This window comes from Ursus americanus, chromosome 17 (assembly GCF_024610735.1).
Source record: "Ursus americanus isolate L20-20 chromosome 17, mUrsAme1.1.p, whole genome shotgun sequence".
NCBI classification, from domain to species: domain Eukaryota; kingdom Metazoa; phylum Chordata; class Mammalia; order Carnivora; family Ursidae; genus Ursus; species Ursus americanus.
The window spans coordinates 48,205,703-48,229,894 of record NC_142143.1 but is presented as its reverse complement, the minus strand read 5'-3'; the positions used below and the strand labels follow the sequence as shown (position 1 = coordinate 48,229,894).

At 45.8% G+C, this 24,192-nt stretch overlaps 1 protein-coding gene across 4 annotated transcripts in view; it reads right to left on the bottom strand.

Annotated features, from left to right (window-relative positions):
* Window positions 1-55: 55 nt before the first annotated feature.
* Window positions 56-24,192, bottom strand: part of GRIP1 (glutamate receptor interacting protein 1) — a 650,209-nt gene continuing 626,072 nt past the window's right edge. For all 4 annotated transcript variants that reach the window (XM_045789638.2, XM_087868996.1, XM_087868997.1 and 1 more), the window contains 3 exons: window positions 22,433-22,666; window positions 3,105-3,251; window positions 56-1,960 (listed from right to left, as the gene is read on the bottom strand). In XM_045789638.2, the coding sequence (XP_045645594.2) occupies window positions 1,733-1,960; window positions 3,105-3,251; window positions 22,433-22,666 (609 nt within the window). In that variant the 3' untranslated portion in view covers window positions 56-1,732. The remainder of the gene's footprint in view (window positions 1,961-3,104; window positions 3,252-22,432; window positions 22,667-24,192) is intronic.

Genomic DNA, 24,192 nt, shown 5'->3' with positions numbered 1-24,192 from the left:
ACCAGTGAGTACCAGAGCTGGAATTCAAACCCAGATCTGATTTTAAAACCCATGTTCTTCCCACTCTTCCATGCTGCTTTTCAAGTTTATGGCAAAACCTACCCCCTTTAGAAAATTCTATAATAATAAGCATCGTGTAGGGCTCATCCAGAACAATGAAATATAATCAAAGCACCAAAAAAACCGCACGCCATAATTTTTGGCTTTTTAAAATCACTGTTTATTCCATTTGGTAGAGGGTTTTTTTTTTTCCATACAAATATTTGCAACAATTTTGAATTCCCCAAAACCATACATAGACGATAAATACCATGCTATTAAAGTATTAAATTTGTACAAAAATACTTTACAGCTTAATACTTGTTTGTTACAAATAAAAATACATATTTAAGTGACTCATGATCTTTTTTTCTCTTAACATGATTCTGCTTTATACTTTCTTGCCCTGGCGGGTTGTGAAATATGGTTGAAATAATATATTTCTCTGCAGAAAAAGAAAAGTGAGCTTTGTCCTTAAACAAAGGACACAGTGTTCAAATGCTTTACCTAAGCAGTTGTTGGAATCATTGACCGAAATGAAAATGTTTGGAAAATAATCATTTCAATATGGAGATTCTACAATCAATATACAGATCTATTTTTCTTTAAATATTCACCAAATAACAGTTATTAGCGTAACTATTCAACAGATCTGAACACATGAGAACAGTTGCTGACAAACATCTTAAAAGCAACTGTCACAGTTTATTGCTTTGAGGGATGGTAATAGTTGGCAATGCATTTTGCGAAAGATGTATTTACAATTTCAGTAAAGTAGCATGGCTCAGAACAAGATAGTCCAGCGTCGTCAGAAGGTACATGTGCTGTACACCCCTCTAGAACCAGTTTCAAAACATGGCAAGCAAGATGCGTTTGATTTGTCTGTCGGTAAGATAAACCTCATTTTAAGTCTCCTCCTTCTCTCTTAAATTCTTAGTCTTGAATTTTAAAAATAACTAATTCTCAGTGTTACTAAGCACTCTAATTCATTATCAGAGATTTGCAGCTATTAAAAGTGTGTCCTTAAAAAAAAAACAACAGGTCACAAGACATATCCTGTTTGTTAATTTGTTGCATAGGGAATAGCATACATCATTCCTATATTGGGGCAAAACATTTACCACCACCTATTATGGTCTCCTACGTGCATCATCGCTGAAACATTTTAAGATAACTTAATGTTACACCTGGACCCCTCCCATGGCAGCAGTCCCAGCCACGTCTCAAACTCCAGTTCCCCTAGGAGAGCCAGCTTTGTGACAAGCCTTGTTGGTCAAGTTCTTAACGTTGACTTCATGGTAAGAAACTCTGATTTCAAAGTGAATTAAGGAAATTGTCATAGAGAATAATTTCAAACAGACATTTCTCTTTTTAAAAAGTGATTGGAAGATGAACTTGTAAAAATTTCCTCTGATGTTAATTGGGGGGGAAGGGGCAGCCTATGTATTTTTCTTTTTCTCTACCACTGGGCCCAGCAGGGAACGGCCTGCCATATACCATTGCCGTCACCAAGAAAGAAACATCTTCAGCTTGAAAGGGGAAGTGAACATGAGCCATGAGAGAGATTTAAAAGACCCCTGTGCTTGCAGTTAATGCCACGTGATATCTGTGCTTTCAATGCCACAGAAATCTTAAAGGGATTTTTTAGCACCATGTAGATATTGTCTTTTGTCCTGCTTTATAAAAAGCATTGCTATAATGTGTTAGTGGGTTCTCGTATCTCCAAATTACCACCATGACTAGGCTGTTGGAAAAAAGCACTGTTCTGTTCACTCCATTCTCCTCCTGGTAGAGTCTGTTCTATAGACTTCTGTGAAGCCAGTGGGTTTCTACTAATAACCAAGTCCAGCTTATTACCAGATTCTGCTATGAGGGGCACAACAAGGCAGCAGTCAAAGTCTCTCGTTCGGACATGATTAACCTGGAAAATCAAGAAGAGCCGTTTTGCATTTTCGTTGTAATTCTCAACACCCAGAGTACGGCTCCCGGTGTAACAGGTGTCCCGAGGTGCCTAAACGAGCAGCCTGCATAGGTCTATCCCTTCTCTGAGCACACCAGGAGGTGGCCATCGTTTCACTTAGTCTTTACTACTAACTCCTAAGGCCCTTGAGAGCAGGAAACAGGGACACACCCCAACACCCCCAGGCTGGGCGCACAGCCCCGCTCACGGCAGGTGCTCCAACGGCGGAACGTTATCCTCGGTTTCCAGGTGGGGTAAGTGAGGCACAGAGTGGTGAAGAGATCTGCCTCAAACAGCCCCGCTGTTTGTAAGTGGCCCCGCTGGCACGTGACCCAGGCAGTCCGGCTGACTCCAAAGCCGTGCTCTTGACCACGCTGCTGAACTACCCCTCAGAAGTGAGCCCAACCGCCTCTCAGCTTACGTACGTGCTCGTCTTTCCTTTCTCCTTCTTCTTCCGCAGCAAGGGTTTTAACCCATCTGCGAGCTGCTTCCGCTCTCTGCCTTGCATTCTCAATCTGCTCACGTCTGGAACCTGACACTTACGTTGTACGATTGACCCCAGGTGTCCAGTACAGGAATGGTGTCTCCAGGTCTCGTGCACTTTGGCCTTTAGCACGGGCTGCACTTGACGCCCACTCATCATCCTTAAAGCTCTCCTTCCTTGGCTCTTTATGACACCGTTTGCTTTGATCCTCTTACCATTTTAATTCACTTTCAGTTCTTTCCTGCCTTTATCTCTTCCTGTCCTTTAAATGTGTTTTTCTCAGGATTCGAGCCTTGGTTCTCTTCTCTTCCTCACTATAAGCCCACCATAGGCAACTTTATCCAAACACACGCCTTCAGTGTCCTAAATCTCCTAGATCTGGGGCTAACATCTCTTCTGAGCGACAGATCCGAACGGCCCCCCGCCTCCCAGACTGCTCTGCCAGGATCCACTGAAGAAGAAAGGACTCGGGTCTAACACAAGCATCTGGTCTCCTTCCCTGGGGTCTCCCCCTGCCCTAGGGGCCCCTCATCTTGTCTTGAGGCAAAGAAAGGTGGGTAGGCATTGATCGAGTAAGACTTTGAGGAGTGAAATGAATCAAAACTTCACCTGTAGTCTTACCTGTAAGAGTCTATCATAGGGCTTTAAGCCACCGAGATCTCCTGGCCCAGCTGGGCGAATATTTTTGACATACACTCCTTTCTCCAGCAAGCCGTCTGCTACACTGAACCCAAAGTCCTCCATATCAGAGCTCTTGTACAGGGTCACCTGGAAAGTGAGAGAATGTGAAGGAGGCATTCAGCTTGGCTGCAGACTTTTGTGGGTGAAACTTCGTGTCCAACAATCTTTTCAAACTCATTTATTCAGTAATAAAATAGATTTGTAATAGGCAGCTCCCCCCTCTCCTGTAGCTTTTCCCCTTCTCCGAGAACAGCCTTGGAATTTGTGAAGTCCCACCCAGAACTGAAAAGGAAGGAGAAGGTGAACTGCTGGAGAGTTCCAGTCTTCCTTGTTGTGATTAATGGCAGCCCTCAGACACAGTTGAGAATTCCCACCCTGCCCCTACCCCCCCACCCCCCGGGGCAGGTGGACTTCTCTGCTTTCCTGGAGCAGCCCGTTGCCCCTGCTGGGTATCAGGACGAAGCCAAAGGCCTTACCTTCCTGCCCACCATGCCTGATGCTATGCTGGGTACAGTGCTCAGCATATCATCTCCCTTAGAGCAACTGCCAGCCCGGAGTCCATCATTTTATAGGCTATGGTATCCCAATCAGAACAACAGTACTGACAGCAAACATGAGTTAAAAGACCTCAAAGTGTTCTTGTAACCAACACCTTGCTCTGGGGTCCAGCTTGAATAGCAACCGGGCTTTGGTTTAGCAACTCAAGTCCTTCACCCTTCTCGGCTACAGGCCTCACCGGTTCCCTCTGCACCTATGGCCACCTGCCAGCCAAAGCTTCCCCCGATCCTCACGCCTCCATCTTCCTGCAAGAGTTAGTCTGAGGTTCAGACATTCGGCCAATCACGCTTACATTCACCAACTGTGTACCGAGTCCCTACCCTGTTCTAAGCATGGTTCTGGGTGCTGGGGAACAGGAGTGAACGACAGAGAGAAAAGGCTGCCTTCCAGAGGCAAATCCATGTATGTGTAACATGTACTGAGCACCCCCTGTCCTGGACCCTGCCAGGTGCCATACTTAGCACTTGGCGCTCATTGAATGTTTTCAGCTGGCCACTGATAGCACTAAGTTTTGCCCAATGCCCTGCATACGGACTGATGCACTCTTCGAGCACCGATCTGGGCTAATATATCATTTTACTTTAATTGTTTTAAAAAATATTTTATTTTATTTTCACACAAATACATGAATATGTTCTTGTAAAATAGTAAAAACTTCAGGGCTACAGAGGGCAAAAGGTCAAGATAAAACAGGTCTATTTTTTATACCCAGTTACTTTATTTCAGAGAAGTAGGGAATATTGAAGGAACTACAAAAAGTGGTGTTTGTGGTTTTTTATTTTACGAGGCTGAGAGCTAAAATGCCAAGCTGCCCGAGTCTATACTATTCACCAGGCAGCCCTCGTGGTTATTGCCATATTAGAGGTGAGGAAATTCAATTTTATAGAGGTTAAGTCATTCGCCCAAGGTCACAAAGGTAATGAATAGTGGGGCCCTGATTCCAGACACTAAACTCTCAACCATTACGAACTACTGTCACTCAAAATGCCCTATGTCATAGGCTCTAAGATAGGCTTTATTTGTCCGATTTTAAAATCCCTGAGATCAGGTGTGTTGCATAATCCATGGCACCTTAGATCCTCTGGATTAAGATATATATACATTCTACCACTACCTGCCTCTTTCCACAAGTGCACTAGAAGGAAAGGGGCCAGAATTTCCTTGCAACTTTGCTTTAAGAGGAAGAAAAAAATGTGCCTTGCAAGTTAAAGTGAGGTCCTGACCAGAAGCATCACCATCTCTCAGGAGCATGTTAAAACGCAGACTCTCGGACCCTGGCCGGACTGACTGACTTGGCACCTGCCGAACCCTGGGAATCCCTGCGCGCGGTGCAATTGCTCCGGGTGGTCCTCCGCACGCACCGGGCTATTCCACGCTCTGAAAAGAATCGAGGGAGCTAATGTTTAATGGGATGATACTCTCTGCAGGCTCGTTCCCTCGTGTGTGTGTGTGTGTGTGTGTGTGTGTGTGTGTGTGTGTGTGTCTGTGCGCACGCGCACATGCCCTACCATGTGCCAGGCGCTCTTTTAAGGACTAAGGATGCAGCAGTTAAAAAAACAAAAAGATAGAGCTGTGAGCAAAACATAGTCTTCGTGAGTTTATGTCCAGTGGAGATATCTGATTTAATCCTCCTAACAACCCTGCAAGGTGGGTAAGAGTCTCTGTGTTAAGTGAGGTGGTGTATACGAAGTTTGAAGTCTGAAATGACCTGATTTCTACGGGAGGATCCCGTTGTCGTATAGGTATAAAGGAGAAAGCCTTACCTCACTGTGGGAGGGGGCAGTGTGTGTGTGTTTGCGTGGGTGTGTCTGCAGATGCGTGTGTCACTTAGTATAACCCAACCCCCCATCCGACAGGCACCCTGATAATGCACGGGGAGAGAATTAGGTTCAAACTGCATGAGTGAGAGAGCTCCCTCCAGACCGACGCCCCTCAGGAGGTAGGGAGGAGACTTTATTGGTGACCTGGGCTCAGAGGGCCTTAGCATACTGAAGATGCACCCGGCTCCCAAGCTCCTTGAGGTGGGGAAAGAATCTTCGTTTAGTTCACTGATATCCTGAACCCCTAAACCAGTGTTTGTTGAGTAATGAAATCACTAGTTCGTTTTTTTTTTTTTATTTGACAGAGCTGATTTTTTTTTTTAAATTAGTTTCAGAGGCGGAGTTCAGTGATTCGTCAGTTGCAGACAACACCCGGTGCTTGTTACATCACGTGCCCTTAATGCCCGGCACCCAGTTCCCCATCCCCCACCCCAAACTCCCCTCCAGCAACCCTCCGTTTGTTTCCTAGAGGTCAGCGTCTCTTACGGTTTGTGGTTGAGTTTGGAAACCATCAGAACTGGCCCAGATGTGCCGTGAGCGTGCACTAAGACGGATTTAATTCAAGCCGGGCCCCACCGTCTCCCGCCCCAGGGCTCCGCTGGGAATTCGCAAGGCTGCAGGGGCCGGGTGGCTGGAGGCGGCTGGGGGTGGCTGGGGCCGGGGCAGCACGAAGCTCCAATGGCGCCACCGTGTGGCCATCAGAGGTGAGACCACCGCTGACATCGCAGTCAGGCTGGCCCTGCCTAAGGGCGGAGGAAGCTCCCTTCTTGGACAGGAAGGGAGGTTGAGATGGAGGGACCAGCAGGAAATACTGGACTTCTTGCCAACAGGTGATAACCCTGTGGGTCTCGAGTGAATAGATTAGAACGTAAACAGGACGTTACCGACTCTGTCAAGTCTGTGGAGCCGGTCACGCAGGGATATGAAAGCTCGTGGAGGGTTAGGCACTCGTTTACAGAGAAGCGGTTCAAACCCGAGTGGCCGTGGCTGTGAAGCTCAGCTATCCCCACGCACGCTTTCTCTTTACCCAGCAGGTGCTTGCTTAATAAGCACTCATTACAGAGGAGAATTTTTAGGTCCCTCAATAATTATGATTTGGCCTCAGGCCACAGGACAGGAAGAGTTCTGCCCCTTTCCTAAGGTGGGGAGGGTGGGTATTGGAAAGAGCTATTAAAAAATTAAAAAAAAAGATTTTCCAGTTGTGTTGAGATATAATTGACATACAGCTCTGTAAAAGTTTAAGGTAGACTGAATCATGACTGGACATATCTATATTGCAAAATCATTACCACGATAAGTTTAGTTACGAGAAAGCTATTTTTTAATGAAAAAACTCAAACGTATTCATGAGTAGAGAAGTTAGAACAAACAATGAATCCCCATAAGCTCATCACTCAGATCCGACAACCATCAAGAGCTTGCCCCACCCCCACTCAGTCCCCCTTCTTTCTTCTTCTTTGGGGGCTTATTTTAAGGCAAATGACAGTCCTTAAGTCATTTCACTCCCGCATACCTCAGGATGAATCTAAAACACCAAGATCACTGTTTTTACATAACCTCAATGTCACGAATTCATTCCCAAATTCATCCTGATTCCCTGATATCCTCCAACAGCTAGTCCATAACAAAATGCCCTGTCTCAAAAGTGGTTTTTAGAGTTGGTTTTTTCAGATTGGGACCCCATCAAGGTCGACACGTGAATGTGAGGTCTCTACACGTCCTCCTGTCTAAAGCATGGCCCCATGCTGCTGACTTCTTGTGGGAACTGTATCTGTCCTGCACTGTGTTCTTCTAGCCCTCGTGCCCCTCCACACGAATGTGACCCTGGGTCCTCGACTGGAGGCAGGGTAAGCTTTGTGGGGAGGGGTGTGAACGGATCACACTTGCTGCAGGGTGCTTCCCACGACATCGCATCATTCAATTTCTAGTTGTCCCACTTTGGGTGGGTTCAGGGGAGGACGGCTAATGTCTTCATTGTAAGGTTCCCCATCAACCTCTCATCTAAATGTTTTTGACCACTGATGACCATTGTCGGAATAATTTCATTAGAGGTTGCAGAGTGATAGTCTTTTTCTAATCCTATAATATCTTCCATATTTGTTAGCTAGAATTCTTTCATAAAGAAGAACTCTCCTTTCTTCAAATAGGGCTGTTTGGTTACTTTGATGTGCATGTTGAACCAGAGACGCAGAATGAATGCCGATTCTCTCCTTTGCTTTTTAGTATAGGGAATTAGTACACTAAACACTTCTACTGGTGTCCCAAAGACATTTTTTTCTGGAGGGATGACTTTGGTGAAGTATCACTATGAACACCTGGGTTTACATACAGATGTCATATTTCAAGTAATTTCATCATTATTCTTTTGGGTGCTCAAATTTTCTCATCTTTGGCCAAGGGGAGTCTTTCATGTTAACCTCTGTGTCCTTTTGATATGACTCATTTGTTTTGATAACTTCTTTGCTTTCTGGCTCATGATATCATGACTCATCCTGAATATTTCCTGCTCCCAGTCTGGAATCAGCCACTCCTCCAAGGTACCTTCGTTGGAGGAAACATTTTTAGGAAACATTTTATATTCTAGTTCCTTTCCTTCCATCCTCATGCTCCTTTCGCAAAGAAAGGAAGAAGAGGAATAGGGAGAAAAGGCCAAACTGGAGAAGGAGGAAGGAGAAGGGGGGGAGGAGGAGGAGACTGAAGCAAATAGCTAACAGGATTGGTGAGAGTCTGCCATTTTGAGGCCCTCTTTATTAGCAGATGAAATCTCTTTGCCCAAGGTGCTGCTTCTGTGCCCCTCTTTGGCTTTGTCTGTGCCTTCTCTGTGGGATTTCTTGTCCTTCTGCCCCCTTTGCATCTTTGTTTCTCACCATGTGACAAGTAGCCCACCTGGGGCAGGGACCATCACCACTCCTAGAGGGCTGTGCCTCCTACTTCTCTCTTTTCCACTTGCAGCTAGGCATGGGGGAAGGTCCTAGAGACCCGTGCTAATGGCTGGTGGGTAGGGGGACTGGCATCTGCTCTGCAGCCCCAGGCACGCTCTTTCCGTGCACCCGAATGTCAGCGTCGCAAAGCCTATGCTTGCAATGGACATTAAGAAGCCCGTTTCTGTCTTCTATCTGAGACAGGTTTTCCAACACAGTGAACCAGTATCCGTGCATTGGGGGGAACATTTGGTGTGGGCCTAGAATAATAGTGAAGCTCTTCATTGCTCAATGGGCCTATGATTCTTGGATGTCAGCTCCATAGCCAGAACTCAGGCGAGACGCCAAATAACGCCAACACCAGTCCGTGGTCACACATTAACCAAAATATTCAAGTGGGATGTCAGCCAGAGCAGGTCAGCAGATTAGCTCATTTCAGGTCAAAGTTGCTGCCCAAGAGACATGGTGTTTCGGAGCCTTAGACGGGATGGCAAACTCTTCAAGATGAGAGGCTAATCAATGGTTTACATGTGAGATTAATCTGTTTCTCTGGAAAGATTTCCTCAGGTTAGAGGACACTGAATTTTAATAGCCAACTCTACGGTCTCCTGGAGATAGCCAATAACAAAAAAGAAATCACTTCAACGTGACACAAAAGCTAAGATTCCAGGAATCCATAATTCACAAAAAGAGAGCATACAGCTGGCTGCTCTCACAGCAGCAACAATAAATTGTGCCGTGTCACTGCTGCCCTCCTGCTTGCACGGAGATCCGTGGTAGTTACTTCTGATTTACTTCCTGTCCACAAAGAATTTGAAGGATTCCAGGTCACTTCTTTTTTTTTTTTCCCCCACAGATGAATTCCTTACCCAGGCACTTTCCTCCATATGATTGCTTTTGAACTCCTAGCAACTCTGGGCAGCAGAATTATTCCCTTCCTGCTAATGAGAACACCGACTCTTAAACAGGTTGATGGACGTACTTGTCTTCCTCGGAACGTATAAGCTGTAGGATGCAACGCTTGAATATCTGACCTCATTGATTGTGTTCCTTCCACTAAATCATGATTTTTTTTTCCTGGACATATAATCTCCTCGCTGGTCAGGCAGCCTTTATCCATTTCCAACTGCCCAACAAGCTAAAGATGAATAATTTATCACGTCTGCTGTGTTTCTTCTGACCAGAGCCCCTTTGTGGCTTTCCACGAACATCTGCATCAACTCCTGCTCCTAGAGCTCTTCGGGGTCCACTCTGACTCATGTGAATCAAAATTTCTCGTGTGGGGTCTCTATTCGGGGTAACGGAAGGATGCAGCCGGGGAAGCTGGATTATGAACACAAGGCTAGATTTTTCTCTTCTATAAAGGGCCAGTGAGCCTCTTGAAACGTAACTCTGAGCAAGAATACAGTTCTACAAAGCTCAGTTCAGTTTTAACTATTCGCCAGCACACGCTGCAATTGTTTCTAACCCTCCTGGAAACAGAAGCTTTAACACGAGGCGGAAGGGTTCACCACAATTCAAGTTGTGCCTTGTTTTCTATTTCTAAGCAAGTCTATCCACATGTCTGAACAATGCCCTCAAGGCAAAGATTAGAAACCTAATGTTTCTGTTTTCAGTTTTGAAATATGTGAAAATCTTTAAGCAACAGAGGCAATGCTCCCCCCTTGGATTTTAAAGGCAATTGTGTCCACTATCTTGAGCAAGTCACGGCAAGTGACAGCTATCCCAGAAGCAGTTTCTAAGCCCTGGCAGCCTTCCTATCGTTCAGCCCCTGGCCTGATGGCCTTAAGGGCCAAACCAACACCTATTTCTCAGAGAAGGTACTAGTTTCCCCATAAATCACCAGGCACTTGGATTTATTCTTACAGACATCACTGGAGCAGCTCTCTTCCCTTAAACCTGATAATTCAGGTATTGTTGGCTTTGAGGATAATCCTATACTCCTTGCGGGGCTGGAAGAAAACAAAGGTATGGCCTTCCCAACTGCATTCTTCCAGCCCAAGAGGAAGTGATTTCAGTTTATGCCACTCAAACTGGGCTTCAAGACAAACTGGGTCAGGAAAGGCAGCTGCTGTCCTCTCGTCTGGGGAGGCTCCTTGGCAGAGGAGAGAAAGGGACAGCTGCTTCATACACTGCTTCCTGCTGCTCCTGGCCAGCGTGCGGCACCACGGGCTTGAAAAGTAGGGGCTCAACAAGGCGAGAGTCAGTAGCGTGGATTCTGGCTCTAAGTAGGAGCAAGTCAGGACTGACTTGGCCCTTGGGGAGCTGAGTCCCAAGCAAGGGAGCACCACAAGGCCTTAAGACCTGAGGTGGATTTATGTGCTGCTTCTCCAATTCATGTCAGAGCAACTCCACCTCTCTCAGTTCACAGCACATCAAAGAGAAAAGAGCTAGATCAGTCTCCAGATTCTCCAGCAGATCAAACCAAGCCACGGGCACCTCGGTCACCTAGTTATTGCCAGCTCTGCTGTCAGAGAAGGCCATTAGTTCAGTTCTAACAGGATGCCTGGTGCCCAGCAATGAGAAAGTCATGGCCAGCTATCAGGAAAGTCAGAGGCCTGTCCTGGCAGCACTCCAAAGAAGCTGGACCAAACTGGACAGGCCCAAGATGGCGGATGCCATGACAGGAAACCCCTGACCAAGGAAGGAAGGAAACGCATGAAACTCTGCATCTCTGCCCCAAGTAATGAATGTTCTGCTCCTTATTAACAGCTGTCAATAAAAGACAGAAACCCAAACTCCAGGGTGCGCAGCTCTCTCTTGCGCGCGCACGCTCTCTCTCTCTCTCTCTCTCTCTCTCTCTCTCTCGAGCTTACCCAATCTCACACCTCCAGAGTATACTTTCACTTTCATACACTTTAATGCTTGTGTCACTTGTCCACCATGTTGTGTGTCTATCTTTGAATTCTTTCATAAGGAGACCAAGAACCTTTGGCAACATCTTTGGGATGAACTGAGTCCAGGGCCCAGGGACTCTCTCCCCAGTTCACCTGGCAACCCTGCCCCCGGCCCATTCCCCTTGCCACAGCCACCGCCAAGTTGGTCAGCTGACAGAGTCTCTGTTCCAGGGTTTTTCTCAGGACTGCCCACTGGTTACTCAGAACGTGCTCCCTCTGCTCCGGCTTCTGATTTCAGGCTCCCAGGTCTGCCCTGGCCTGGCTCTCTTCCAGTTCTTGGCCCTTCCCAATTCCCTCTGTACCCTACTGACCTCCATTCTCCTCAGGTCTATGTGGGCCTCCTCGCTCCAGGGGCCACCTACATCACTGGGTGGGAGGCATGCCCTCTGCTCACCCCCTGGGCCTGTGGGAATTCAGGGCCAGGCTCGCTGCCATTCAGGAAGGATGACAAGTGACATACAACGGACCAAACCCCCGCTGCAATGAGTGCTGATGGTCTCGATTTTATTTCCTCATTCCACGTGTTGCTGTGGTCAGACACTCCAAAGATCCTCAGAACAAGGAGAGAGCTCTGTGTCTATCTAAGGGAAAGAAAGAGACAAGCCCTGGGCAAGACCATTATCAACGTAATCCTTAACGATAGCCAGCCAGGTAAGAGGACAGAACAGTGGGGAAGAAGAGGTCCGGCAGGCTACCCTCCAAGGACCAGGGGGAACAGAGTGGCCCTCCGAGCGTACGCCACTGGAAGTGAACATCCTTTGGATAATATGGTATCTTACAACTTATAAATGAACATATTTGATCACCACAGAGAGACATAAAAACATCAGGATGAGATGAATGGTCCCCGGCCAGAGCTAGACTTAAGGGAAGCTATTAACATTTCTGAAGAGGCGTGGTGCTGGATCCTGGACCAAGTGACAAGATGAAGACGGAAAACTAAGAAGTAAGGCATACTGGAGCCCTCACTCCACCCGAGGGCCATCTGAGTCTGGGGGCTGCAACTTTGTTGGGACTCACATTTCTAGTGCTCAGAGCTCAGGCCCTGCAAAGGTAGATGGCAACTTGCTGGAAAGTAGTAAGATGCAGACTGAGCTCGGCCGGGTAGAGTTGCAATGAAGAAACGACCTTGAAGGCTTGGCTTTTATTTCCCTATAAGTCATTGGGCAGCTTTACTCGTAACTTGGAAATCTTATTCTAGCATTCTTGCTTTTTCTCCCCCTCCCTGACTGAGACATAGCCCCCCTTTGAACAAGCTCGATCGTCCCATTGTCATTCCTCTTCATAGGGTTAAACTAGCATCTGAAAATTTTTGACACAAGCCAATTATTTTCATAAGAATTATATTGGGGCGCCTGGGTGGCTCAGTCGGTTAAGAGACTGACTCTTGATTTTGGCTCAGGTCCTGATCTCAGGGTCGTGGGATCGAGCCCTGTGACCAGCCCAGGCTCAGCATAAGAGTCTCTTGCTCTGCCCCTCCCCCTCTCAAATAAATAAATAAATCTTAAAAGAATTCTATCTTTTACATTTTAAAAAGTATGTTTTTTAAATGTTTTTTTTTTATTATATTATGTTAGTCACCATACAGTACATCCCTGGTTTCTGATGTAAAGTTCGATGATTCATTAGTTGCGTATAACACCCAGTGCACCATGCAATACGTGCCGTCCTTACTAACCATCACCAGTCTATCCCATTCCCCCACCCCCCTGCCCTCTGAAGCCCTGTTTGTTTCTCAGAGTCCATAGTCTTTCATGCTTCATTCCCCCTTCTGATTACCCCCCCTTTCTTTATCCCTTTCTTCCCCTACCGATCTTCCTACTTCTTATGTTCCATAGATGAGAGAAATCATATAATTGTCTTTCTCTGCTTGACTTATTTCACTTGGCATTATCTCCTCCAGTGCCGTCCATGTTGCAGCAAATGTTGAGAAATCGTTCTTTCTGATAGCTGAGTAATATTCCATTGTCTATATGGACCACAACTTCTTAATCCAGTCATCTGTTGAAGGGCATCTCGGCTCCTTCCACGATTTAGCTATTGTGGACAATGCTGCTATGAACATTGGGGTGCATATGGCCCTTCTCTTCACTACGTCTGTATCTTTGGGGTAAATACCCAGTAGTGCAATGGCTGGGTCATAGGTTAGCTCAATTTTTAACTTTTTAAGGGACCTCCACACTGTTTTCCAGAGTGGCTGTACCAACTTGCATTCCCACCAACAATGTAGGAGGGATCCCCTTTCTCCACATCCTCTCCAGCAATTGTTGTTTCTTGCCTTGTCAATTTTTGCCATTCTAACTGGCGTAAGGTGGTATCTCAGTGTGGTTTTGATTTAAATTTCCCTGATGGCTAATGATTTTGAACATTTTTTCAATGTGTCTGTTAGCCATTTGTATGTCATCATTGGAAAAGTGTCTGTTCATATCTTCTGCCCATTTTATGATTTGTTTGTTTCTCACACATTGAGTTTGAGAAGTTCTTTGTAGATCTTGGATACCAGTCTTTTATCTGTAGCATCATTTGCAAATACATTCTCCCATTCCGTGGGCTTCCTCTTAGTTTTTTTGACTGTTTCCTTCGCTGTGCAGAAGCTTTTTATCTTGATGTAGTCCCACAAGTTCATTTTATCTTTTGTTTCTCCTGCCTTTGGAGATGTGTCATGAAAAAGGTTGCTTTGGCCGATGTCGTAGAGGTTGCTGCCTATGTTCTCCTCTAGGATTTTGATGGATTCCTGTCTCACATCGAGGTCTTTCATCCATTTGGAGTTTATCTTTGTGTATGGTGTGAGAGAGTGGTCAAGTTTCATTCTTTTGCATGTAGCTGTCTAATTTTCCCAGCACCATTTATTGAAGAGACTGTCTTTTTTCCACCGGATGTTTTTTCCTGCTTTATCAAAGATTAGTTGCCCAAAGAGCCGAGGGTCCATTTCCGGGTTCTCTATTCTGTTCCATTGGTCTATGTGTCTGTTTTTGTGCCAGTACCATGCTGTCTTTGTGATCACAGCTTTGTAGTACAGCTCGAAATCCAGCATTGTGATGCCCCCAGCTTTGTGTTTCCTTTTCAACAGTTCCTTGGTGATTCGGGGCCTTTTCTGGTTCCATAAAAATTTAAGGACTATTTGTTCCAGTTCTTTGAAAAATGTCCTCGGTATTTTGATCGGGATAGCACTGAAAGTGTAGATTGCTCTGGTAGCATGGACATTTTAACTATGTTAATTCTTCCGATCCATGAGCATGGAATATTTTTCCATCTTTTTATGTCTTCCTCAATGTCTTTCAAGACTGATTTGTAGTTTCTAGAATATAGATCCTTTACGTCTCTGGTAAAGTTAATTCCAAGGTAACGTATGATTTTTGGTGCTATTGTAAATGGGATGGATTCCCTAATTTCTCTTTCTTCAGTCTCATTATTCGTGTATAGAAATGTAACTGATTTCTGAGCATTGATTTTGTAGCCCGCCACATTACTGAATTGCTCTGTAACTTCTAATAGTTTGGGAGTGGATTCTTTTGGGTTTTCCATATAGAGTATCATGTCATCTGCGAAGAGAGACAGTTTGACTTCTTCTTTGCCGATCTGGATACCTTTTATCCCTTTTTGTTGTCCGATTGCTGTTGCAAGGACTTCTAGTACTATGTTGAATAATAGTGGCGAGAGTGGGCATCTTTGTCATGTTCCTGATCTTAAGGGAAAGGCTTCCAGCTTTTCCCCATTGAGAATGATATTTGCTGTAGGCTTTTCATAGGTGGTTTTTGTAAGATTGAGGAATGTGCCCTCTATCCCTACACTCTCAAGGGTTTTAATCAGGAAAGGATGCTGTATTTTGTCAAATGCTTTCTCTGCACCTATTGAGAGAATCATATGATTTTTGAATTTTTCTTTCTGGATAAAATCTAAGATCCCGATGGATTTGCGAATGTTGAACGACCCTTGCATCCCAGGGATGAATCCCACTTGGTCATGATGGATAATCCTTTTAATGTACTGTTGGATTCTATTAGCCAGGATCTTGTTGAGGATTTTGGCGTCCATGTTCATTAGGGAAATCGGTCTGTAATTCTCTTTTTTGATGGGGTCTTTGCCTGGTTTGGGGATCAAGGTAATATTGGCCTTATAGAATGAGTTTGGTAGCTTTCCTTCTGTTTCTATTTTTTGAAATAGCTTTAGGAGAATAGGTATTATTTCTTCTTTGAATGTTTGGTAGAATTCCCCAGGAAAACCATCCGGGCCTGGAGTTTTGTTTTTTGGAAGGTGGTTTATCACTGACTCAATCTCTTCATAATTAATTGGCCTGTTTAAAAAATCAATTTCTTCCTGTTTCAGTCTTGGTAGTTTATAGGTTCCCAGGAAGGCCTCCATCTCTTCCATATTGCTTAATTTACTGGCATAAAGCTGTTGATAAAAGTTTCTAATAATTCTTCCAATTTCATTGGTGTTGGTTGTGACCTCTCCTTTTTCATTCATAATTTTATTAATTTGGGTCCTTTCTCTATTCTTTTGGATAAGTGTTGCCAGTGGTCTGTCAATTTTATTGATTCTCTCAAAGAACCAGCTTCTAGTTCTGTTGATCTGCTCTACTGTACTTCTGGTTTCTAATTCATTGATTTCTGCTCTAATCTTGGTCAACTGCTTTCTCGTGCGTGGATTAGGCCTGTCCCTCTGTTGCTGTTCCAGCTTCTTGAGGTGAGAATATAAAAACTGCATTTTAGATTTTTCTATTCTTTTGAGTGAGGCTTGGATGGCTATGTATTTCCCCTTAGGACTGCCTTTGCAGTATCCCCTAGGTTTTGGACCGTTGTGTTTTCATTCTCGTTGGTCTCCATAAATTGTTTAAATTGATTTTTGATTTCCTCGTTTATCAAATCATTCCTGAGCAGGATGGTTCTTAGGCTCCAAGTGTTTGAGTTTCTTCCAAATTTTTCCTTGTGGCTGAGTTCCAATTTCAAAGCGTTGTGGTCTGAGAATATGCAGGGGATAATTTCAGTCTTTTGGTATCGGTTGAGACCTGTTTTGTGTCCTGAAAAGTATGTTTTAACAGAATCACAGACAAAGGAAGCTGAGGGAATGATCCATTTTGAGGACTGTCAGGGCTGAATGCCATTACTCATTTTAAACATGTCATGCAGACTCCAGCTCACATTCTACAATTCCACGTTTCCCCAACAACCTTCTGATTATCTGCTGGCCCTGGTTTTACATGGAGAGCGTATGGTCGTCGGGCTGAGGCAGTGACTGGTAACTAGACACGCGTCCATCTGTCTGTTCGCAGATTCCCACTCTGGTTTACATCTCCATCTCGGGGGCTCTGAGGCTCAATCTGCTTTGCAGGCTGGGAGGCCGTGGAGACCTCATTTTCGGAGTTTCTGACACTGCACGGCTGAGGCGAGACTCTGAAGGGCGGCGACTTCCCCAGGGGAAATGCTATTTGTGAAGGCTCCGCTCCTAAGCAGGATCCTGCCCCCTCGTCTGCTAAAGGAGAAAACCATGGTTCCGAGAAGTGACACGGCGGATGCGCGTCAGACTGTGAGCAAACCTCGGTCTGCCTGACGACAAAGTCTGTGTTCTTTCTAATTCACCCCTCCTTGCCTGGAGGAAGAGAAACTGGAGCTAGCGAAGAAGGGTAGGCAAAAGCAGAAGGTGCATATATTCAGTCTGTCATTTTTAGCTGCTCGTGACTTCCACAGTAAGACGATTCTACACCAGCTATTTGGAGAAGGTCGAGGCCTGCCATGTGCACTCGTTTGATCTTGAGAACCAACTCCAAATAGCTGGTGAAGGAAGAGGCGTATGTCTGAATAAGATATGTTTTTCCATTGCATATTTCCTCCTAAGGCTGAGCCTCTCTTCCTGACGCGGAGAGAAGATTGCAAAAGAAGTTGCCATTAGGCACTGAAAGTGACACTCCTTACAAGGACAAGAACAACTTTCTCATATCAAGAAAAAGAAAGCTTCCCCCTCAAAGCATTCAGATACATTAGAAAATGCAAAGTGAAGTTGGCTGGGGAAAAAGTAGACGGCAGCCAAAGCAGCTATGAGAAATAAAAGGGGTCCTAGCAGATGACTTCAATGTCCCAAGGTCGTGCCACCAGCAGCCATAAATAAACCATAAATAAAAGGAGATGCTGAAAAAGGACTGTCAAAACCTTTCTGTAAAATGAGAAATACAAATAGCTGCATACAGTAAAGGAATATAATTTTACTTAAAAACATAAATGACAGGGCAAAAGGAAATGTCAATACGACAAAACAAAAAAAAGTCCCAATGTTCTGGATGCGGGGAAACTTTCTACTCTACAGAAAAAAACAATCTTTTTGCTTTAAAGTATGCAAAGAAGTGGGGCGCCTGGGTGGCTCAGTCGTCAAGCGTCTGCCTTTGGTTCAGGGCGTGATCCCGGATCCCAGGGATCGAGCCCCACATCAGGCTCCTCTGCTGGGAGCCTGCTTCTTTCTCTCCCAATCCCCCTGCTTGTGTTCCCTCTCTCACTGGCTGTCTTTCTCTCTGTCAAATAAATAAATAAAATCTTAAAAAAAAAAAAGTATGCAAAGAAGTGAAGCGAGACTTCATCTCAGAAATAGATTAAGTGGACATAAAGGACATTTAAGCATCAGAAGGGAAAGAAGGGTTATCAATGAACTATAGCTCAGATCACAGGCTCCTTATCTGTAAAGAGAAAGAATCTGTGATAAGCTATAGTACAAACCAGAATTCATTTTAAAGATAAAACCCAGAAGCTGCAGGGCTGAGGATGCAACCTCATTTCCTTTTTCCCCTGCCACCCCACTGCTTCTAATGATTTCACTGAAACAGCATCATCACCTCCATTAGCAAAACCTAAACCTGTGGGGCGCCTGGGTGGCACAGCGGTTAAGCGTCTGCCTTTGGCTCAGGGCGTGATCCCGGCGTTCTGGGATCGAGCCCCACATCAGGCTCCTCTGCTATGAGCCTGCTTCTTCCTCTCCCACTCCCCCTGCTGTGCTCTCTCTCTCTCTCTCTCTCTCGGTAGCTGTCTCTATCTCGGTCAAATAAATAAATAAAATCTTAAAAAAAAAAAAAAACAAAAACCTAAACCTGTGATCCTCAGTCTTCAGGGTGCAGCATAATCCACTGAAGAGGTTGGCCGGCACTCCCAGAAAGTGTTGACCAGGCAAGTCTGGGTGGGGTTTAGGAAACTGAATTTTAAGAAGCATGGGGGAGATCATCAGAGGCAGTAGTCCGCAAACTTTTGGTTAAGACCCATTAATAAAATTTGAAGTCAGCTTAATATGATAGTATTTGAAAAAAGAACAAAGGAAAAATAGAAAATGTTAGCATAAACCATGCAGTCAAGTTTTGGATGTGTTCAGATATGAGTGCGGATGTTCGCATGTCCTGAGTTGTGAGGTAAGATGTGTTTCAGATCGTCTCAGCCAACAAATACTGAGGGAATGTGAGGATCACTTCCCTGTGAGCTCCTCCGCCACCCCCCCCCCAATATCAAATCATCTTGCCAGCTCTCACTTCCTCCCCCATCCACACAGACAAAAAAGGAAGTGGGGCTGTGTTTCTATGTTGGTTCCAAGCGTCATGAAGGACAACTAGCTTTTGGGGTCCAGGAGTGAATGTAAACAACTAGAAGGAAGACTTGCCCAGACCCAGAAGGGCCTCAGACACAGCAGATGGGGTGAAATGAAAGAAAACCGTAGAGTCCCTGACCCGAGCTTGGGACTTTCTGAAGGTCTGAAGGAAGAGAAGGAATGGCAAGGAGGACTGGGTGGTAAGTCACGGGTAAACAAGGGAAAGAAGCTGAAACCCAGGAAATTGGAAGATAAGCCCACACTGCATTCTTCATGTTTGAAGATGATGTTAGTAACCCGTCACTCAGAGATGGAGCTGTTTTTGCTTTTTGTTTTTTTCTCCCCGGGAATGAGGATGGATCCTTGCCCAGTCATTCACATCCTCTTGATCAGCTTCTTGTGAACACAGTGTGAGTTTGTAGTCGCTGGCTGGGACATGAACAGGTCTGCCCCCTGTCCTCAAGGAGACAGATTTCCCCAAGTAGCCAACAGCCACAGAAAGATGGCAGCCGGAAAATGACACCAAGCCTGTGTGCTATTTCCCTCATCCGGCCTCTCTGCCCCGGTCTTTGCAGCCCCTTGGGAATTCCTCCCCCAGACACATTTGGAAATGTCCACCAAGGGGGCTCAGGGAACTGAAAACCAGCCCTCGTTCCACTCGTCAAGCTGTGCATCTGGTCTGGGATTATCTTCAACTTGAAGAAGGAATGTTTTTCTAATTCCCTGACCCCTGTCCACACCACCACCTGCCAGAGTGCCAGATCCCGGATCCCAGGGATCCAGCCCTTATTTTACAAAGGAAAAATAAGCTAACAAAACCCAACAACAACAAAAAACCCTATAGGCTAGCAGCACCCCACTGGGAAGATAACTCAATTTCATCGACAAGTCACTGCGCTTTTACATGGCGTCTGGCAATCCGGCAGTGTTCAGTCACCCACGGGCAGGACACGAGCACAGCCACCAGGCCGAGTGACTCTTCCTCTCACACACTTCAACACTGGAGAACGTATTTAACAGCCAGCACGTGGATGCCTGACAGAATCACTGAACTCACTTACAAAAGGAAATGATACCCAGGATGTGAGCAGACACACTCCCAGAATTCCCTGTTGCCAGGCTGCGCACTCCTGGCTGCCCTTTCGCTTCACTAGATCTTGTTTTGTGCCTTAGGATGCCCGGGACACCATCTGCTTTCGAGAGTCCTCTATTTTGTTTGGGACTAATTCAAAAGAAAAGTGAAGCTACATGGGAGACGTATTTATTGCCACCACTGAGGGGAGACGTCTGAAACGAAGGCAAAAAGAAGAATCCCGCGGATTAGGTCTTGGCCCATCCGTGTGCATGATCCTGTGGCCTCCCAGGTCACACTCTGCCACACACGTGTTCCAACCAGGCCACACGCTGCCACCCAATGTGCTGGCATGTGGAGGGGGCCTTTTTAAAAAATAAGATCGATTTTCAGCACAGGCACTTTATTAAACCTCAGCTCTAATGACTTGCACAACCAATTTCTCATCATTATCTTTGCTAAATGCTTTCAGCGCAGGAGGGATGGGCCGATGGGTCTTTGTACCGGTGGGCTATCAATAATCTCCCTTTGAGGCAAGTGCCTCACTCTAGAAGGAAAAATGACTCTATTTTATCCCTGCTATTTCCCTGTCCTGTAGATGGGGATAATACATATCTGCTAAGAAGGGCTATTGTAAGGGCTAAAATATAAAGAGTATAGCAAATAATAGAACCCCAATACATGCTGGTATCCTTTCCCTTTGGGGCTGAAGGAGAGGGGGTTATCAAGCATGCTCTGCTCTGCCTGGGCAGGAGAATTTTTGAGAAGAGGGGCGGGCAGTATTCTTAGACACCCGCGGGAATCGGGTGAGGCTCACTTCTTCCTGGTGCGGCTGAATTAGCACAGACTGGATAGCTTCTGCCATGTAACCACCAGAGGGGACCTTACAGCCTCCTCGTGGGGTTTGTCAATTAGCATCTTAGGACATCTGACAGGCAGCGACGGCTGGTGTGTTCCAAACAGATGCCTCAATTCAGGGAAACCGGATAAACAAGCTAACTTGTGACATGGGTCGAAGCCTGCGTCCCCACCCTAAAATATCAGACACTTCTTTGCTTTTTTGTAAGTCTGTAACGCCTCTGAAGGCACAAGGCTCTAATTCCAGGCTTTGGTCACTTCGGGATGTTTGCACTCCCTCAACATGTCACCATCCCTGACATCCCTTGGCACAAGCTTCCTTCTTGGCCTGGAATGCCCTCCCATCCTCCACCTTTCTGCAGAGTCCACACCTACTTCCAAGAAGCCTTTCCTGTCTCTTCCATAGTGGGTGAGGGCCCACCCTCTGTCCCCCAAGGCAGCCTAGTCTTGCCTCTCTCATTGTACCTACCTTACCGTCTTCCTACTATTTCCCAGACGGTCTCCCCATTAGATTCCGGGCCCCATGGGGATGCACAATATACGGGGTCAGTGAATGAACATGCAGGATATGTAATAAATGAGCGAATGAGTGGTAAAAGACAACCCAGGATTGGAACACAAGGTGCAGAACTCAACTTCCCGTCCTAGTCTCTCTTTCACCACATCCTTTCGCAGCTGCAAAATAAATAGCTGCAAAAAGATATAAAATATCTTTAATAGGGTGCTTAGGGAAATTGAGACTTCAGAGGAAAAAGGGAGTGGCTGGCCTGTTACCTCCTCTCAACCCAGCATTTGCTTGCTTTTCTGGGAAAGACAAATTACTAATTTCTCATTAACAGAGTATTAACTACGGAGAGGGTCTTGGTTCTCAAGAAAAGTGGGGTGAGATTATGGCCATCTATACATCTTTACGTATTAATTAAAAATAAAGCATTAGTTCTACAGAAGAAAATCAGAGACACTCCCTGACCACTGCTCCCCTCACCCTGGGATTCTGCAAACACTGTCATTTGCACCTGCCTTGTTCAAACTCTGCCAACACATGAGATGCCGCTCTGTGTGGCACAGTGGACTCTCTTCCCTGAAGTCAAGTGAGGCATCACAGGCTGAGATGGAACATTCCAGGACTTGCCCTGTCCTGACCCACGACATCTAAATTATGTCTCGAAGAGAACTTCACGTCTTCCGCATCATACAACCATCTGCTAAGTCGGTTTAAAGATGAAACATTCCTACATTCAAACCGAAACTCATTTTCAAGGAAGCGAGGCGTGTATGACCCTTAGAAGGTCCTTCTCCCACTTTGAAAGACTAACCAACTCATCTAAACTCCTTGGGATACTGAAGCCTCCAACTTTTATAAGAAGATATTGGCCACACGCATTTTTAGTCAATTCATTATTTCAAAGAGAATTGTCTCTGACCTACAGGATAACCTCCCAAACACACCATTTTGGAAACAGAGTCTCTTGATGGTCTGCCTTTGGGCTCTGGCCCCTGTCCCTGGCTGAGCTCGCACCCGGGCGCTGACGCTGGGCGGAATGGCGGCTAACGGGACACGGGGAAGGGAAGAGAGCATACTGACCTTGTGCAGTTCCACAGGGGTTGGAGACATGACCTCCTTGATTTCCTGTTTCATCTTCCTCAGGGTGACGGACTTTCTGCCCACATCCGAGGGCAGGGTGTTGCTCCGAGTTGTCTGGCTATAATGCGGCCGCGAGCTGCTCCGTTCCTGGAAGCTGGCCTGTCGCCCCAGCTGACTGCGAGGTGTGGGGGCCTCATGATTCAAACTCATCGTGCTCCCCGACATGATTGTCGCCTGTGGCATTGACAATTTTCAGAAACAATTAAGCTGGGGACTAAGAAAAGGGTTTGGTCGCTCAACACTAAGCACATTTCTCCTTCTGCCCAGTCAAAATACACTGTCTTCGGGGCACAACCAAAGGCCAGAGAATGGACGTACTAAGTGAACCATGAAAGTCTGGGAAAATGCTTTCCAAATGACATTTATAATGCACGTCTCAAATCCAATTTAAGTACTTAAGCCATTGGGTTTATTTAATCAAATACCACCCCTGGCAATTTTGAGGCAAATTGAAAAGCTATAACATTTGCTTACTGCAAACTACGTTTTAAGCATTAACTTTCCACTGAGTGGGCTCTAAAGATGGGACTCAGGAAGCAAAGGCAGTGGCCAATGCTGCCCGCCTACGACTGGTACACTGTCTTTCCTTTGGCCATGTGGCCTGTCCCAGAAGCTTGTAGACCGGCTAGGTCTCCGTACCGGTTGGCGTGGGTCCACATTTCTTAGAAGTGGTCTTTGTGGGAGGTCCTCAGAGAGGTCAAAGAGTAATCATTTATTGTGCTCCTGGATTCAACCCTTTGCTCAAAAGCTGGGAAACTTGGATTGGGTTTTACCAGTGAACTGGGAAGTTTGTTCAGTTTCAAATATGTTCATATGTGGGACACCTGGGTGGCTCAGTCAGTTAAGTGTCAGGTCATGATCACAGGACCCTGGATCAAGTACCACATTGGGCTCCCTGCTCAGTGGGGAGGCTGCTTCTCCCTCTGCCTGCCGCTCCCCCTGCTTGTGCTCTCTCTCTCTTCCCAACAAATAAATAAAATCTTTCTAAAAATATGTTCATATGCAAGGAAAGGCAAGATTAGACCCCAAATATGACTGAATCTTGGAAGTGAAACTAAAAAAGCATCTGAAACCAATGTCAGCTAAGGATGTTCATTTCTCGTGGTTCTCTAACTGAAAACCTGCCTGTAGGCAGCTCCGTCCTCCTCGGTAGGACGGTTGAAAACCAGCATTGGTGAGTCTGTCTGAGGTCGTGGGACCAGAAAACAAACTCCATGTGCTATGTTGTTGGCTACACTGTAATCTAGTGGTTTACACGCCTACTGATGCTAAAAGGAGCAGAGTGCCATTTGTGTTTGCCTCCTTAAGCCTCACAGCAACTTTATGAGATGGACGCTGTTCTGACTCCCAATTTGTAGGTGCAGAAACTGAGGCACAGGGGCGCCTCGGTGGCACAGCGGTTAAGTGTCTGCCTTCGGCTCAGGGCGTGATCCTCGCGTTGTGGGATCGAGCCCCACGTCAGGCTCCTCCGCTATGAGCCTGCTTCTTCCTCTCCCACTCCCCCTGCTTGTGTTCCCTCTCTCGCTGGCTGTCTCTATCTCTGTCAAATAAATAAATAAAATCTTTAAATAAAAAAAAAGAAACTGAGGCACACAGAGGCTGACTTACCCAAGGTCACCCAGGTAGTAACTGAGCCAAGGGCACCATCTAAAATTATTGATTAGGAGGAAACCCTGCAGAGTGATAAGAGTTTTCATTTG